General features: G+C 36.0%; 1 protein-coding gene across 1 annotated transcript; it reads right to left on the reverse strand.

Moving 5' to 3' along the window:
* Nucleotides 1-1,807: 1,807 nt before the first annotated feature.
* On the reverse strand, nt 1,808-4,786 carry LOC105663892 (uncharacterized). Its single transcript, XM_076528969.1, has 3 exons — nt 2,637-4,786; nt 2,101-2,223; nt 1,808-1,969 (listed from the first exon to the last, which is right to left on the reverse strand). Exons 1-3 carry the CDS (start codon nt 2,658-2,660, stop codon nt 1,808-1,810), a joined length of 309 nt encoding a protein of 102 aa, XP_076385084.1. The 5' UTR covers nt 2,661-4,786.
* Between the last annotated feature and the right edge of the window lie 8,157 nt (nt 4,787-12,943).

Below are 12,943 nucleotides of genomic sequence, written 5' to 3' on the forward strand. Positions count from 1 at the left end.
CAGAAATTTTCTCACCTTTGTATCATGAGTATTTAACATAAATTTTGTCGGCTTTTGTTTATGCTGTTTCCATGGAGCCAAATGTGGCGTGGGGGGATTACATGTGTAACGACTCTGGAACCTAGGTTCAGATAGTTACTAGCGTTAGGAAGGTAAAGAGCGGCTTTTACCAACTAAACGACTCGTTTTGGAAAATAACTAAATGTAAAGATTGTGGGATTCGTGTGTTGTGCGGTTAAGGAATGAAATCCACAGGTCAATATAGTATTGCCTCGAAACAAGCAACACGCTTGGGACCGGCCAGTTGCTTATTTCGAGGGTGGTATGCTATTCGGCTTGCCTTTGTTCCCGAGCGCGCCGATGGTAGCGATAAACTATAAAGTAATCGGTCGAGCAGCGATGTTATTCTTTAGACGAGGACAGAACATAACATGCTTTCCCTTTTTAATACTAGTAAAAATTCGTGAATGGAACATGTATATAATACATATTGCCTCGAAACAGGCAACAGTTTCGAGCCTCGAAATTAGCAACTGGCCGATCCCGAAGCGAGTTGCTTGTTACGAATCAATGTAGAATCAAATGAATGGATCACGCTCTAATTCCTAACTTGTCACACTTCACCTTATTTTTTTACAATTATGTGAATATTAGTATACAGCTACATATGTATGTGTTGTGTTATTATTGTGTATTGTATATGTATATTTTATATTGTATATTCTATATACTGCATTACACTTAAATAATGTTTCATTTGATTGTTAAATAGATTTATTAAAATTATTAACTAGGCATTAAAATTAAAAAAAAAAAAACAAACCAGCACTATAATTTCAGAAAATATATTTTTCGTAATACTCCAAAATCGCTATGTGTTAGAGTGAGAAAACAATATATTTATTAAACTTAAATAATGTTTCCTCCAATTTTTTTTTATTTGTGTTATATAAATTAATTAAAATTATAGGTAAAAATATACCTGAAATTATTGATCATTGTCAACCATTAGATTTAAAAAAAAAAAACATTGATATAATATAATTTCGGAGAATATACTTTTCATAATACGACAGAATCGCTATGCATCAGAGTGAGAAAACAATACATATGTTCTGTCCTCTTTCCACTATACTGTTCAGTCGACCGTGAAAATTTATGACTTCTTCGGTTTCGCGGACCTCTCACTCCTTCTCGGATCTCTCTCTCGGCGGCGGACTTCAATCAAACAAATGGGGATAAAAATTTGCTAATTTCGAGGCTCGAAACTGTTGCTTGTTTCGAGGCAATACTGTATAGCCCTTCTGCCGGCTCTTCGTGCCATTTTGACAATAACTAATATGGCGTTGTTTCGTTTGTCGAAACATTGTTAGAATAGTAATGGCGCGTGTATGCCGCGTGGGAGGAAGACCCCGCGCTGATGACTTCCGGCGCGCATACAGATTCGTATATGAATCGTCCCGAATACCGTGAAATTCCGTACCGGAACCAGAGTAGGCCGCATCTCCATAGCCGAAATTCCAACAAAGTAAGCCAACGCGTGAAAAACACAATGCCCGTCGCCAGGCATCTTCAATACCTTATTAATGGCAAACTCTTTTATGTATTGCTCAAAATGTAAAACATATGGTATGAAGAATAAAAAAATTGCTGTATGTACGTTTATTCAATTTTAATTTAGTAAACAATTCTTACCACAACCAGTCAAGTGAATTGAGAGCGAGAGAGAGAGAGAGAGAGAGAGAGAGAGAGAGAGAGAGAGAGAGAGTTAAATAAAATACATTTTATACAATAAATATATTTATTTTTAATATTTCACGGTACAGTTTTGTATGAACTGTAAACATTTAGGTTTGCGGCGACCTCCCCGGCCGCCTCCCCGGCCGCCTCCTCGGCCGCCACCCCGGCCGCCCCCTCGGCGTCCGCGCCCGCCTCCGCCATAAATGAGACGTTTCAGTAATTTTTTTATCTGAAACAGTAAAATGATAATTAAAAATTTTTATTTTAATCATATCACCGACATGTGGTATCGAAACCTTTCAATTTAAATAATTTACGTAAATAAATAAATAGTAATAAATAAATGTCAAATACTCTTACACTGCCCATAGGCTGCGCCTCCTCTTTCTGAACAGTTTTCGGCTCAGCGCCTTTTTCATTGTTATCTGCCTGTTCGTCGGCATTTTGTTTTTTCTCTTCGACCACTGGTTCGACAACTTCCATCTGTAAATAAATGATTTATTTATTGTTTTACCGTAATATAATAATTTATTATTGTAATGTTAATATTATTTCATTATTACTGTTAATATTATATATGCTATTGTGAAATAATATTAAAATAATAATATTATATAATACTATTTTATTAAAATGATATTAAAATAATAATATTATATAATACTATTTTATTAAAATAATATTAAAATAATAATATTATATAATACTATTTTATTAAAATGATATTAAAATAATAATAAAATAATATTATTTTACTATTATTAAATATTAATATTATTTCATTATTATTGTTAATATTATATATGCTATTGTTAAATAATATTAAAATAATAATATTATATAATATTATTTTATTGTATTATGTACTACGTTAATATTCATAATGTTATACATACTGCGTTTGATGTTTCTCCGTCCATTGTTCGGCTTGTAATGACGAGCCATCGATGATCGTGACCGATCGCGAGTCCCGAACATCCACACACATATTCAAATATCGAAAAAGAAACAAATGCCTTCTCACCAACCGTCCTCCGTCCGGAAGAAATATATGTATATCGCAATATAGTTCGCGATATTTCAGTTGAACGACATAGACAGTACGCATAATACAAAACGGTCGCGAATTTTAATATCTTTTGTTATTTTTGTTTGTAATAACTTTTATTTAACTGTTTTTTTCTTAATTTTTTTTTAAAAGTGTATTGCGTTTTGCACTGTAAGTGTGTACAAGTGTGTGTGTGAAATTGTGCGCAAAAAAATTGACAATAATAAAATTGTGACAAAAGTGCGTGAAATGAACACCCTAAGAAATTTGTGCATCGCCAAAGGTGAGGAAAATATGGAAAATGTCGAACCAAGAAGAGAAAATAAGAAAAAATTGCCTCCTTCGAAAAGAAGATATTCACAAAAAAGGTTGTGGCGCAAAAAAAGAGAGTCCTTATTAGCCTCTCAGAACAAGAAATCGGAAACTGTTGATGGCGTAACTACAAAGAAGAAAGATATTGCTGTGCAATTTATAAATCAGCCGTCAACATCCGATGGAATTTATTGCCCATCGGAAGAAATTGCAGAAAATACTATATCCGCGGGTAATTCGGACTTGGAAGATCATTTAATAATAGAAAAAATAAGAACAACCGAGTCAGAAGAAACGTCATCTATCTACAATGGCTCGAGCATTGTGAATATGCAGCACATGTTTCAAGAATTGAAAAAAATGAGCAACCATGCCGAGAACAGGGAAGACTGTGGAATAAAATACCTGGAAATAACCGGCATGAAACGGTCGGGCCTGAGGACAACCCTCAACGTAGTGTGCACCTTGTGCCACTACAAAGGTGAAATCCACAGTCAACCTGATGAAGTTGAAGAAATGAATATAAATCAAAGTGCCGTGGCTGGTACGATGTTCACTGGTGGCAGCTACGCCCAATTGGAAGAATTTCTTGCTGCAATGAACATACAATGTATGTCGAAGAGGCAATATGTAAAGCATCACGATGAAATCGTGAATTCTTTGATTGCCGCTGCAGAAAAAGAAATGATAGCAGCGGCTGAAGAAGAAAAACAATTAGCTATTGAAAGAGGAGATATTCTTCCAGGTTCTGGAATCCCGCACATTCCCGTCGTTGCCGACGGGAGCTGGATGAAAAGATCATACCGCACCGGTACATATAACTCTGCGTCGGGAGTTGGCGTAGTAATTGGATACCACACAAGAAAAATTTTATTCATCGGAGTGCGGAACAAAACATGCAAAATTTGTGATTTTGCTGCAAGAAGGAAGGAACGGCCCCGAAAACACACATGTTTCAAAAACTGGACAAGGAATCAAGCGTCCACCGCTATGGAAGGCGATGCCATAGTGGAAGGCTTCAAAACCAGTGTGGAAAAGCGGGGATTGATTTATTCCACGCTAATCGCTGACGGAGACAGCAGCGTATATAAAAAAATTATCGACGCAGATCCGTACAAAACAGAAATTCGTGTGAAAAAAATTGAATGCACGAATCATTTATTACGGAATTTCTGCAGAAAAATGAGAGAAATTGCAAAAAAAACAACAGCAGGAAGTATGAGGAAAGCTGTTGAAAGTAGCATTCGGCGGATACGGACGGCGATAGTAAAAGCCGCGCAATATAGAGATAAAGAAAATGTATCGACCGCCGAAAAAATAAAAAATTTGTACGGCGATATATATAACATGCCAAGCCATGTCTTCGGCGAACATGCCGAGTGCAGTAAAATAAAATACTTCTGCGATGGGAAAAACAAAGAGAACGAAAGAAATATCGTCCCACAATTAAAGAATATGGGAATATATCAGCAAATTAACGATATACTTAAACCATTAGTAGCTCATGCAGAGAGCTTATTATACAGCTGCAACAATAATAGTGTAGAAAGCTTCAACGGAATCGTCGCCAAATATATTGGTGGAAAAAGATTGAATCTCGGGGAAAGAGGTTCGTACACAGCAAGATGTGCTGCTGCTGTGTTACAATACAACACCAAAGAAGCACTATCTCGGTTGAGTAAGGCGATGAGCAAGAAACCGGCCGCAGCTGTATGCAATATGGAAAAAAAAAGAAAACGTGCCAACAAAATAATAAATGACAAACGTCAAAAGAATATTGGAGCGCGAACGCAAAAAAAAATGCGCTCTGAAAAAGATTTTGATTATGGACCAAACGCTGCACAAGCAGATATGAATCCACATATTTATAAATTGGAAGAAGAAAAACATTTGAAAATGCTACGCCAGTGGCAAGAAAGAAAAGATACTATTGAGAAGGAAACAATTGGACAAACAAAAAATCAACGCTGGTACGCCTATAAATCAAAACTTTTGACAGCGTCCAATTTTGGAAGCGTGTGCCGTCGCAGAAGTGACACATTATGTGGGAACTTAGTACGAAGATTAATGTATCCGAAAATCATTAGTGTACCTGCAATTAAATACGGGCAAGAATGTGAAGATACTGCCCGCCAAGAACTGCAAAAATGTACAGGTACAGAAATTAAAGAATGTGGACTTTTTATTGATAGTTTCCATCCATTCTTGGGAGCATCACCGGATGGTGTTATTGATGAAGAGGGCATCGTTGAAATCAAATGCCCAAAAACTGCTGAGAACTTGTTGCCGGAAGAGGCAATCAAGTCGATTCCGTCTATCCGACGGATATTTACAGATGAAACAGGTTCTGCGCTAAGCAGAACACATGCATACTTCTATCAAGTGCAAGGACAACTGCACATAACAGATAGAAAATATTGCATATTTTGTATTTGGACCCCGAAAGGGATAAAATACACTGTCGTCCAAAGAGACGACGTATTTTGGCAAAACGAAATGGAGCCAAAATTAATTAAATTTTACATGCAATGCATGTTACCGGAGTACATAGACAGCCGGTATAACAGGGGTATGCCCATTAGGGAACCCTCATTTATAATGGAGGAAAGAGAGCGCTTGAAAAAGCGAAAGAGATCTTATTCCGAATCTGATGCAGATGTTGTAACAGTCCGGCGTCGCACTGTACTGTAAAGTGCAGTTCCATCGACTTTTGTCGGTGGTTCCCAATTGCATTCTGCAATTGTACTCGTGGATCATGCGATCACACGAGTATTTCGACACCGGTTTGCATTTGTTCACAGGTCGACAAAAAATAATAAAAACAATAAACGTTGCAACGGTCCAGTGTCGCACTGTACTGTAAAGTGAAGTTCCATCGACTTTTGTCGGTGGTTCCCAATTGCATTCTGCAATTGCACTCGTGGATCATACGATCACACGAGTATTTCGACACCGGTTTGCAAATAACTAAAAGCACTTTCAACCCTTTCCTTTCCTATAAAGTATCATTATCCTACCTGCAATTATTCTATCCCAGGGGTCGGCAACCTGCGGCTCGCGAGCCACATGAGGCTCTTTGGATGTGAAGCTGCGCCTCTTTAGTTCCATACACAAATATTATTTATTTTATCAAAAAAAAACATTTAAACATCGTTCTGAATTGATTAACGAGGATTAGGCACCGATTCTATCTCTCAGCCACTTGTACTTGCTTTTCACCGCACCCCTTCCCCGTGACACGCGTCGTCACTGTCATCAACTGTTAGTGTTGTAAGTAAATGTTTAATTGTTTTAATTTTTTACTTAAATAATAAGTAATTATCTAATAATGCCATATACAGGGTGTTCGATAACTGGTGGTACAAGCGAAAAGGGGGTGATTCTACATGAAAAAATAAGTCGAAAATATAGAATAAAAATTTTTCATGTGAGGCTTTGTTTTCGAGAAAATCGACTTTGAATTTTCGCTGGGTACGCGTGCACTTGATCATGTCTCGTTATAACGGATCTCACTGTAGATCATTGTCTCGATTGAAGTTTATGTTGATAAACATAACTACTATTTATTGTTGGCAAGAAAAAATTTTGTGGCTCTTTAAAAACTTTGAAATTTTGTAAATTGTAATTTTTGACTCTTCCGACTCAAAAGGTTGCCGATCCCTGTTCTATCCGATTCTATCCATTCTGTCCTTATCCCATCCTTATCCCATCCCGATGGAAGAAACCCACCACCTTCTCGTGGTTTCCATCGTGCGATGACACTTCTTTCAAAATAATAACGAAATAAAAATCTATTGTTTTTTTGAAATAATAATAGAATAAAAAATGTTGATGTTTAATGTTATGAAAGAAATGTCATTGGCTAAGAGTGGGTTTTATCATTTACCAATAATTAACACTAATTTCCAATAATTAATAATCTACCAATAATTTATTACAGATTGTACAGCAGCAGATGTGTGAGGAAAGAAATTTTCCTTTTGCTGTATGGCAGTATAACAGACATGTAAGTAGATGAAATAAAATTTTATTCGGTAGTTGGAATAATACTAGTAGTAATTATTATTGTAGGAGTTAAACGGTAACCGTTGCTGACAATATGTACCGCAACGTAGGAGCAAGGAAAAAAAGCGACACAAAACACCGAGCGGGTAACAGCTGATCGGTCGAAACCGTCACCAATATACGTTAGAACGAGTCAACCTTGCGTGAGTGCGTGCATGTTGTCAAAATAACAAAAGTGAGCAACGATCGGTGGACGTTTACAACCGTCGGGTCAAACCGATATTCAAACCGGTATTCATATCATTTTATCTGTTGCAGATACTTTGTAAATAAAGGAAGCGAACCAAGCAGAGAAGTAACAGCTGATCTGTCAAATACGGAACAAGATCAGTGACAAGGCGAGAAGGAGTTTCCGCCACTCCTATTTGGGCACGCGACATTAGATAACGAGCGGGTTGACGCGCCAACAACGGTAGTCAAATAAAATAATTTTTAGAAAAAAAATACGCCGACTTCGAAATGCACTAAAAAGTATAAAATAATTTCTATTTCCTAATGAAGTAATTTCTATTTGATTCAATCATACAATTACAAAATTAAATAACGAATAATCTTTTAATTTTGCGCCGCCTCCGAAAAGGTTGAAATGTATTTAATATAATACCTAACGAGTAAATAGGTTTCATTCATATCTGTTACGTAATTATATGATTGAATGAAATAGAAATTACTTCATTAGGAAATAGAAATTATTTTATACTTTTCAGTGCATTTTGAAGTCGGCGTATTTTTTTTCTAAAAATTATTTTATTTCACACTTTTTATCGGCCGGCAAGACGTGTTTGTAGAAACAGTAGAAAATCGGCGACTGCATGTTGACTCATACACCACCAGAGACACGGAGGCATACGTAGAATTCAATATATTAGTAACAATAGTTTTTCGCTAATATCTCGAAAACTAAAGCTTTCCGCGAAATTTGTATATGAACAAAATTGTTCAGAATCATGTCCGTGATAAGATATTAAAAGCGCACTAAAATCGAGAAAAGTTTATTTCAAAAGTTGCCGGTTTTTTTGCAATAACAACACTTTGCAATTAAAAAATGAAAAATTTTTTGATAATGCTACCAAAGGGGAGTCAAAACCTACCAGATGCAAAAGATTTCGTTCCGATCGGTGCATCCAGCTAGACGTAATAGGCGGGCACACATAGAAAATAAAAATAATAAAAAAAATAAAAAAAAATATACTGATCGAATTGAGTAACCTCCTCCTTTTTCGAAGTCGGTTAAAAAAAGAAATCCTCGAGGACGTGAAAAAATATAGTATTGTAAAAAATGTCGCTGTCCTACATGTGTTTCAATAGACGATAAATAAATATAATTTCTAACAGATTTTATTGTATATTTTATTGTATTTTAACAAGGATTAAATGTTCATAGTTCCCTACATTGCCCGTAACAATTATTTGCAGTAAATATTCGATGCTACGAATATCTCGGGTCTGAACTTTCATTTACATACAGTCGGTGTGGAAAGTATTCGTACAGCGACCAATTTTAAATAAAATGTTGTGCGTAAACGTCAATTACAAATTTTAAGGGGAAAAAATGATGAATAAATATTCTTGGGTGTTTGTAGAAAAGATGTCGTGAAAACTAAATTTTATTTTCTTCAGGATTAACAAAAATATACAATAAGAACAATTGAATGTAAGAAATCGTCGCACAGAAAGTATTCGTACAGTTATGAATAATGAAAAATAAACTATAAAAGAACAATATATTTTTTATATTTTAATAATTTGTAGGATTGCCTTTGGATTTTATAATAGCATTGAGTCTTCTTGGCATGGAATTTACTAAATTGGATGTTACAGCCGGTTCTATTTTGTTCCACTCCTCTAACAAAGCGATTTTTAAACTTTCTTTTGACGAAATATTATGATTACGTATTTTTTTTTCGAGGTAATCCCATAGATGTTCTATGGGATTGATATCTGGCGATTGAGGTGGCGTTTGTAAATATTTTGGCGTGTTGTATAATACCCATTGCCTTGTATTATATGCAGAATGCTTTGGATCATTGTCGTGTGTGAATATAAAATTGTTTTTAAGACCCATTTTATTTGCACTAGCATGGAGATGTTCTTTTAAAATATCAATATAAACTGTGTGGTTCATAATACCGTCAATAAAATGTAGAGATCCCACTCCATTTGCACTCATACAACCCCAGACTAATACAGATCCTCCTCCATGTTTTATCGTCGGTTGCAAATTTTCTTTTTTGAACTGTGTATTTTTCTTCCTCCACACTGTAAATCTTTTTTTAGAGTTAAATATTTCGAATTTGCTTTCGTCAGTAAAAATTACTTTATTCCAATATTCAATTGGAGTATTAATATGTTGTTTCGCGAATTCTAATCTTTTCTTACGGTTAGTTTCATTTACAAAATATTTTTTTCGTGCTATTCGACCATGATATTCACTACTTCTCAAATAGTCACGCACAGTACTAGCTGACACATCTATGCCAGTGTTGTTTTTAAGTTCCGTTGCAATTTGTACAGCAGTTATACGTGGGTTTTGTTTCACTTTACGAATAATTAGTCGTCGATCATACTCGTTTATCTTACGCGGACGCCCATTTCTCCTTTTATTTGATACAGTTTTTCGTTCTCCGAATCTATCAATTATGCTTTGAATGGTAGATCTTGCTCTATTCACTATGGAAGAAATTTCACTAAGTAATTTACATTGATTGTGTAATCGAATAATAATTTTTCGCTCTTCTTCCGTCGTTTCGCGACTTTTACGACCCATATTGGAGTATATTATAAACCAACTTATTTCTATTAGTGCTCTGTACAAACTAATAATTTTTGTTTTTATTCGCCACAATCCGAAGATCGTGTTATGTTTTACATTATTAGTTTATTTTTCATTATTCATATCTGTACGAATACTTTCTGTGCGACGATTTCTTACATTCAATTGATCTTATTGTATATTTTTGTTAATCCTGAAGAAAATAAAATTTAGTTTTCACGACATCTTTTCTACAAACACCCAAGAATATTTATTCATCATTTTTTCCCCTTAAAATTTGTAATTGACGTTTACGCACAACATTTTATTTAAAATTGGTCGCTGTACGAATACTTTCCACACCGACTGTATATCGTATAGGTATTGCGTTGACTGACGTTTTAGCGAACATAGAAAAGGACAGCAAACGGAGACCGAGCATAAACAAAACAGCATCGTACCGATGGGACAATTTTAATGCAATAATAAAAGTTTCTTACTTTTGTCTTTTTTACATGAAACTTTCACCAACATATCTGCGGTATTTTTCTCATTAAAATGAGATCAAACACGACAGACTTCGAGACATATTTTCTTCTAATTCCATGCATTCCGGTTATACCGAACACATTGCTCTAATAAGTTATTACAAGTACAGTATTCTCTCCGTAAATGTTACTTCTGTGGGTCTTGATTGTAACTTTTACGGAATAGATACTACATTCTTTGTAGTGTGCTGAACGTAGAAAGAGACAGCGATACAAAAGACAAGGAGGGATAGAGTTTCGAATGTTTGGCAAACATGAAAGACTCGTGCGTGTTTTGTTTTTTAAATTCAAAAATTAAAATTCTTTATTTTCGGGCTCTCGTTAATGGAACTTTTACCTCGTATTTGTCTCGTTTTTCTGATTAAAATGACACCATACACAATATGATTACGATCGTAATTACTTATGTAACAAGCTATAAAAGTTTGGGATGTAACATTTACGGTAGAGATACGAATTCCTCCTAACAGCTTGCAGTAGCGGAGATAGAATTCTAACATTTACGGTAGAGATCATTTTAACATTTACGGAGAGAATACTGTATAACTTAATACGACGTAAAATTAATAAATATGGTTTTTTATTTTTTACAACTACAGTTTGCAATATAAAAATGTCCAAAAAATTCTATAATATGCGCTATATGAATTTCAATGTTCTAGAATTTTTTCAGAATTTTTATACGAGATTAAATAGGCAAAATAGGCTAAAAACCGAAATATTGTTTTTCCCTTTTTACTGCCCCCATAGTTGAGATAGGGGGTTGAAATTAGGTGTAAGACGTCTTTTTTTTGATATGCTATCGACTGCCGTATTGGATATTTCATTTGGCTCAAGTGCATTTTCGATCATCCCCTCCCTCTTTCCTCGAGTTGCGCTCGCTAGGAATAGGAAACAGCTCGAGCCCCTATTCCAACAAGTTGCTCGACGTCTAGGAATAGATTGATAGATATGGCAACAGCGTAACAATCCGGCAACGTTGCCTTCGCGTCCTTTTTCTGCGAAACGTTGGCAGGTAATAGGAATAGGAATAGGTGGGCAATAGAGTTTAGGTATATTTCTAGGTCTAGTCGATAGAGGACGCGACGCGAGTTGTCTAGTTTATTTCCAATATTCCCCGCTCATAGACATTGTCGCTTCGATCGATTCGGAGAAAGACTCAAACGGGACTGCACCCTTAACGTTACATTCACACACCAAACTTTCACTCCGAGCCGCACGCAGTCCCCGAACACTCAACTCCGACATTGTGGAACACCGTCTATGAAAGTTGTTAATAGAACGCTTCCGCTGAACATTAGATATACGCGCATTGAACTTTGGCACATCAAACTTCGCGCTCACGTTCAAGTTCGGAAAATCAAACTTTGCCCTATCAATCACTTCCGATTTATCTACGTCAAACTTTCGCCGAACATGATCCACTACCTCAGTTAACACTCCATTCACCGTCGACACCTTTACACTATCAACACAAACCGATCGAACCAAATCAGCATCTGCTTCAAACTCTCCTCGCACGTCCACCAATTCCGAAATTTCGATACACTTCACACTATCGAAAAAGGCTATATCCAGAGTAGAAGAATTCTCCACCTTGGCCATTCCGTCAACCAAACCATTTCAAATCTCCTTCAAATTATCCAATAAAGACACCTCAGCAATCTTCTTAGACAAACATCTCACCACGTCCGAAAAACCAACCCGTCGCGTCGCATAGACCGCTTACGCTTCTCATCAGCAACAAATCTCTCTATCGTCTTCCTCGCGGCGTAACGCTCCCTATACGCAATACAATAAACCGCCACAACCACATCCAAAAGATCTACAGATGGAACGCGATGAATTGCTCGGATGTCACTACCATTAATGGTCATTCGCGTATTGAAAGTCAACGCCGCCGAGAAAATTTCATTCATACTAAAAGACTTGTCTCCCGAACGTAAACAGTGCCCATACAATAATTCCAAAAAATCTACGATCTATTTCAATGAATTTTCGAATAGAAGAAAAAATTTCATCTTTACCTATAAATTTACTTTCCGAAAAGAAACTATCACAATACCCCCACGTAGCTATAATAATCGTCTCCCTCGAATTTAACCAGTACTTACATCTAAAATCACCAATAAGTGACTTAGGCGGGTACCAACAATAAACATACTTAATGAACAAATTACCACACCGATAATCCATTGACTCGACCACATACACACGCCCCTCCGGGGAAACCACAACACGTTCAGCAATAATCTGCATATAGTTGGCCAAATCGTGAGTATAACATAATGAAGAATCATCCACGAAAGAAAAGGTAATCTTTCCACCCCGTTTAACAAAATTAAACTTTTGTTTCGTCACCACTCCTTGATTTTTATATAAAACAGATGGATCAAAATTTATTACACTCCAAATCACATCAAAATGCTTATGAAAAATGCGACCCAACTGCCGCAAGGAAATATCACACTGCGAGTG

This window comes from Megachile rotundata, chromosome 2 (genome assembly GCF_050947335.1).
Source record: "Megachile rotundata isolate GNS110a chromosome 2, iyMegRotu1, whole genome shotgun sequence".
NCBI classification, from domain to species: domain Eukaryota; kingdom Metazoa; phylum Arthropoda; class Insecta; order Hymenoptera; family Megachilidae; genus Megachile; species Megachile rotundata.

Bases quoted from the DNA above. Each gene is read 5' to 3' on its own strand.
- LOC105663892 (XM_076528969.1), bottom strand. From the start codon at position 2,660: ATGGACGGAGAAACATCAAACGCA. The intron at 2,224-2,636 runs GTATGTATAACA...ATTTATTTACAG, and splicing joins ACGGAGAAACATCAAACGCA to ATGGAAGTTGTCGAACCAGT. The intron at 1,970-2,100 runs GTAAGAGTATTT...TTACTGTTTCAG, and splicing joins AGGCGCAGCCTATGGGCAGT to ATAAAAAAATTACTGAAACG.